Here is a 3,058-nt window from a genome sequence, read left to right as displayed (position 1 = left end):
TTATTATTGTTTAAAACTATAATAAATATAAATCAATGGGGGAATTTTCAAAAATTATTAATACTGAAACGTAAATGACTAATAGAATCAGCATGGTAGTATTGCGCAGTACTTTTTTTGCAAATTAATCATTAGCAATTAACATTTTGTATATATGTATATTTAGATATTTAGATATTTTGACACAAACTTTTGATCATCTTACAGTATTACGTACGTAAGTAAAGACGGAGTGGCAATCGTTTAATTATATCTTTATCACAATATCTATATCCGGAAATAATTCTGCAATAAAAAGATATCTGCAGAACTTCTTTAATTAAAAAATGAATCTGTTATTCCAGTCGTCAGTTAGATTTAAAACAATGAAAGAACCAAAAATTGTAATATTATAACGGCTGTTAATTAATTTGTACACGGTTTATTTTATTTCTGTATATAATATAAATTAATTTATCTAGCGGCGTATATTTGTATATTCCAACTATCTATTATTACACCAAGATATATAAACTTACTTCATTAGGTAGATTTGTGTGGTATTGAAGAGTACTGTTGTGTTTGAAATGGGCAACAAAGTAATTTACTTCGAAAGGTGGAAACTCCTTTTGCGGATCACGGTACAACGTATTATTTAATAAATCCCGCTCGGAAATTTGTAGAGGATCAGCATTCATCGTATCGAAGCACTGGCTACGAATACCCAATAAATAATTATTTCCATAAAGAAAACCTGGTTGAAATGTACCACTGGAATCCAACACTTAAAAATAAAAAATAAACAAATGTTATTTACAAAGATAAAAAGAAATATTGAATAGTATTTTTTACTTATTGTTAATTAACCATTTAATGTTTTCGATAAATAATTATTGATTTTAAAAAGTAATCTTTAGATATCCGTCATTATTCTGTTAACTCTCATACAATAACAGATATTTCTTCTTATGATTTATCTTTTGTTTTAAATAACATTTTATAATAAGTATAGTAAACTAACTGTATAATTGAAATAAAAGAAAATTGTATGTGCGTGCACAGCAGTTCTTCCCCGTTATATATCGGCAGGGAAAGAACGTGTTAGATGTGATTTTACGTTAGTCGCAAGTCAATTGCAAACATGTTGCAACATCCATTCAGAAACGAAAATCAGGTACTAAATAAAAATAATAAATTTTTTATATTATTTTTAAATACGATCTAAAATAATCTGTAATTTTTCATTATTTTGAAAATACGTATAATAGAGCTTTAAATATAATACAATGTATATGTCAATGAGCGATATAAAATTTTCTTTGTTAGATTCATATGATTACTAAAATATTGTAAGTAAAACCGTAAAATATTGTAAGTATAAATTAATATGTGTAGTTCATTTATTATTTTAAACTATTGCTTTAATCTTAATTATATTTATAGAATTATACATTTTATTTTTTTTATAAATTTTACGCATTTGTTTTTATTTTGGTAGCGTCGATTATCAGTAACATTATGATATTTAATGGCTGCGTTTGGGAAGCACTATCAGTGTTATTGTGCGTCATTCTATTTTTCACTAAACATAAAACATAAATAGAATAAGCTGACAATACACTAGCAACACGCTCCTCGAACGCTCCTCAAAGTAATGCCAAAATACGGAGCAGAATAAAAGGGACAGGAAAAGAGAACAGGGAACAGAGAATAAGATTTTCAACTTATCAGAAAGTGTATATTCCAGCACACGGTTTCTGATAGGTTGAAATTCTTATTCTCTGTTCCCTGTTCTCTATTCCTTTTATTCTGCGTAGCCCCTAATGCTTATATTTGTTCCGTTTTTCAAAAACAAAAGAAAGACATAATATGAATTCAATTTCAGTTAAGATGAATTTATTGGTAAATTAGTATTATAGATGATTGGAAAATTAAATAATACAGGTATGCACGTGACTAATTATTTTTTAATTAGTTTTTCGTACTTTATATTTGAGCATTTATAATTGAGTAGAATTTACATACCTTTCAAACTCCAAAGTATTCGTTGATCGATAGCGTCACGGAAATTCAGCAGTTCCTTTTCACATAATGTTGAGTTGAGAAGACCCGAAGCTGTTGAAGCAATAGCATAAGCGGGTAATATATTGTAATTATTATTACTGTCGTTGCTCTTGTCATTATTCGATGAATTATGTGCGGAAGCACAGAGTAAAGTAATGAAGTTTATGCAACCACAGAAAACAAATATAAGTTGCCGTTGTGACATATTGTGACTTTAACATATAATTAGTCACTTTTATCTTTTTACTGCAAGTTGGTAATCGTAAAATTAATTTTGAGATATTTCTATATCTCAAAATCTTCGTTCTTCTCGAAACGAAGCTGTTTTATTTATATAATGAATTTTGTTGTAGTGTAAATTTGCATTATCATTTTCTCTTGAGATAAAGAAAAGTTTTAAACTCGCTGAAACAGCACTGTTAACGGATCAATAAAAGAACTAGTGAAGCCGAAAGAAGATTTGTTCGAACTAATCGTTGTCACTGTCGACGAGTTCCATTCGTGCGAACGATTACGCAACACTTGATATTTTATAAATAGGTATTCATCTCCGATTTTGCAAAATCGCTGGCCGAACGATCAGTTTACAAATACAAGAGGACTGAGATATATAGGCGGAAGTTAACGTGAATTTGTAATAAAGACTGAAGCGCCTTTGTTGTCGATTTGTTCAGCCTTGTGTCAATGTCGCAACCATGCCATTTCGTGACAATTTTATATTCAGAATTCAGTTATATTGATAAGCGTTTATTAGCAGGAGAGATAGAAATATTACGGCTCTCCATTTATTTTGCACAATAACGTTGTTAATAATCAATATTTAAATTAAAAACTTACAATAATTGCATTTATCAAAGTGTTTTGTTTTGATTTTAGAGTATGTATAGATATCGAAAAGATTAAACAGACCCCTACGCAAGATAGAAGGTATATTAAATTGAACATCTGTTAAGGCACAGTTTCATAATATATAGTTAACAAAAAAGTTAGGTTAACTAAGATCGGAAGAGCACAC

General features: G+C 28.8%; 1 protein-coding gene across 1 annotated transcript; it reads right to left on the bottom strand.

The window, feature by feature from the left end:
• Positions 1-518: 518 nt before the first annotated feature.
• LOC105460145 lies at positions 519-2,683 on the bottom strand (the record flags this gene model as incomplete). Its single annotated transcript, XM_011706589.1, has 2 exons — positions 2,005-2,683; positions 519-763 (listed from the first exon to the last, which is right to left on the bottom strand). Coding segments are annotated over exons 1-2 (489 nt in total), but the record flags the coding sequence as incomplete, so codon positions are not given.
• Between the last annotated feature and the right edge of the window lie 375 nt (positions 2,684-3,058).

This window comes from Wasmannia auropunctata, unplaced genomic scaffold, assembly GCF_000956235.1.
Source record: "Wasmannia auropunctata unplaced genomic scaffold, wasmannia.A_1.0 LD327642.1, whole genome shotgun sequence".
In the NCBI taxonomy this organism is placed as follows: domain Eukaryota; kingdom Metazoa; phylum Arthropoda; class Insecta; order Hymenoptera; family Formicidae; genus Wasmannia; species Wasmannia auropunctata.
This window is presented reverse-complemented; position numbering and strand designations above follow the sequence as displayed.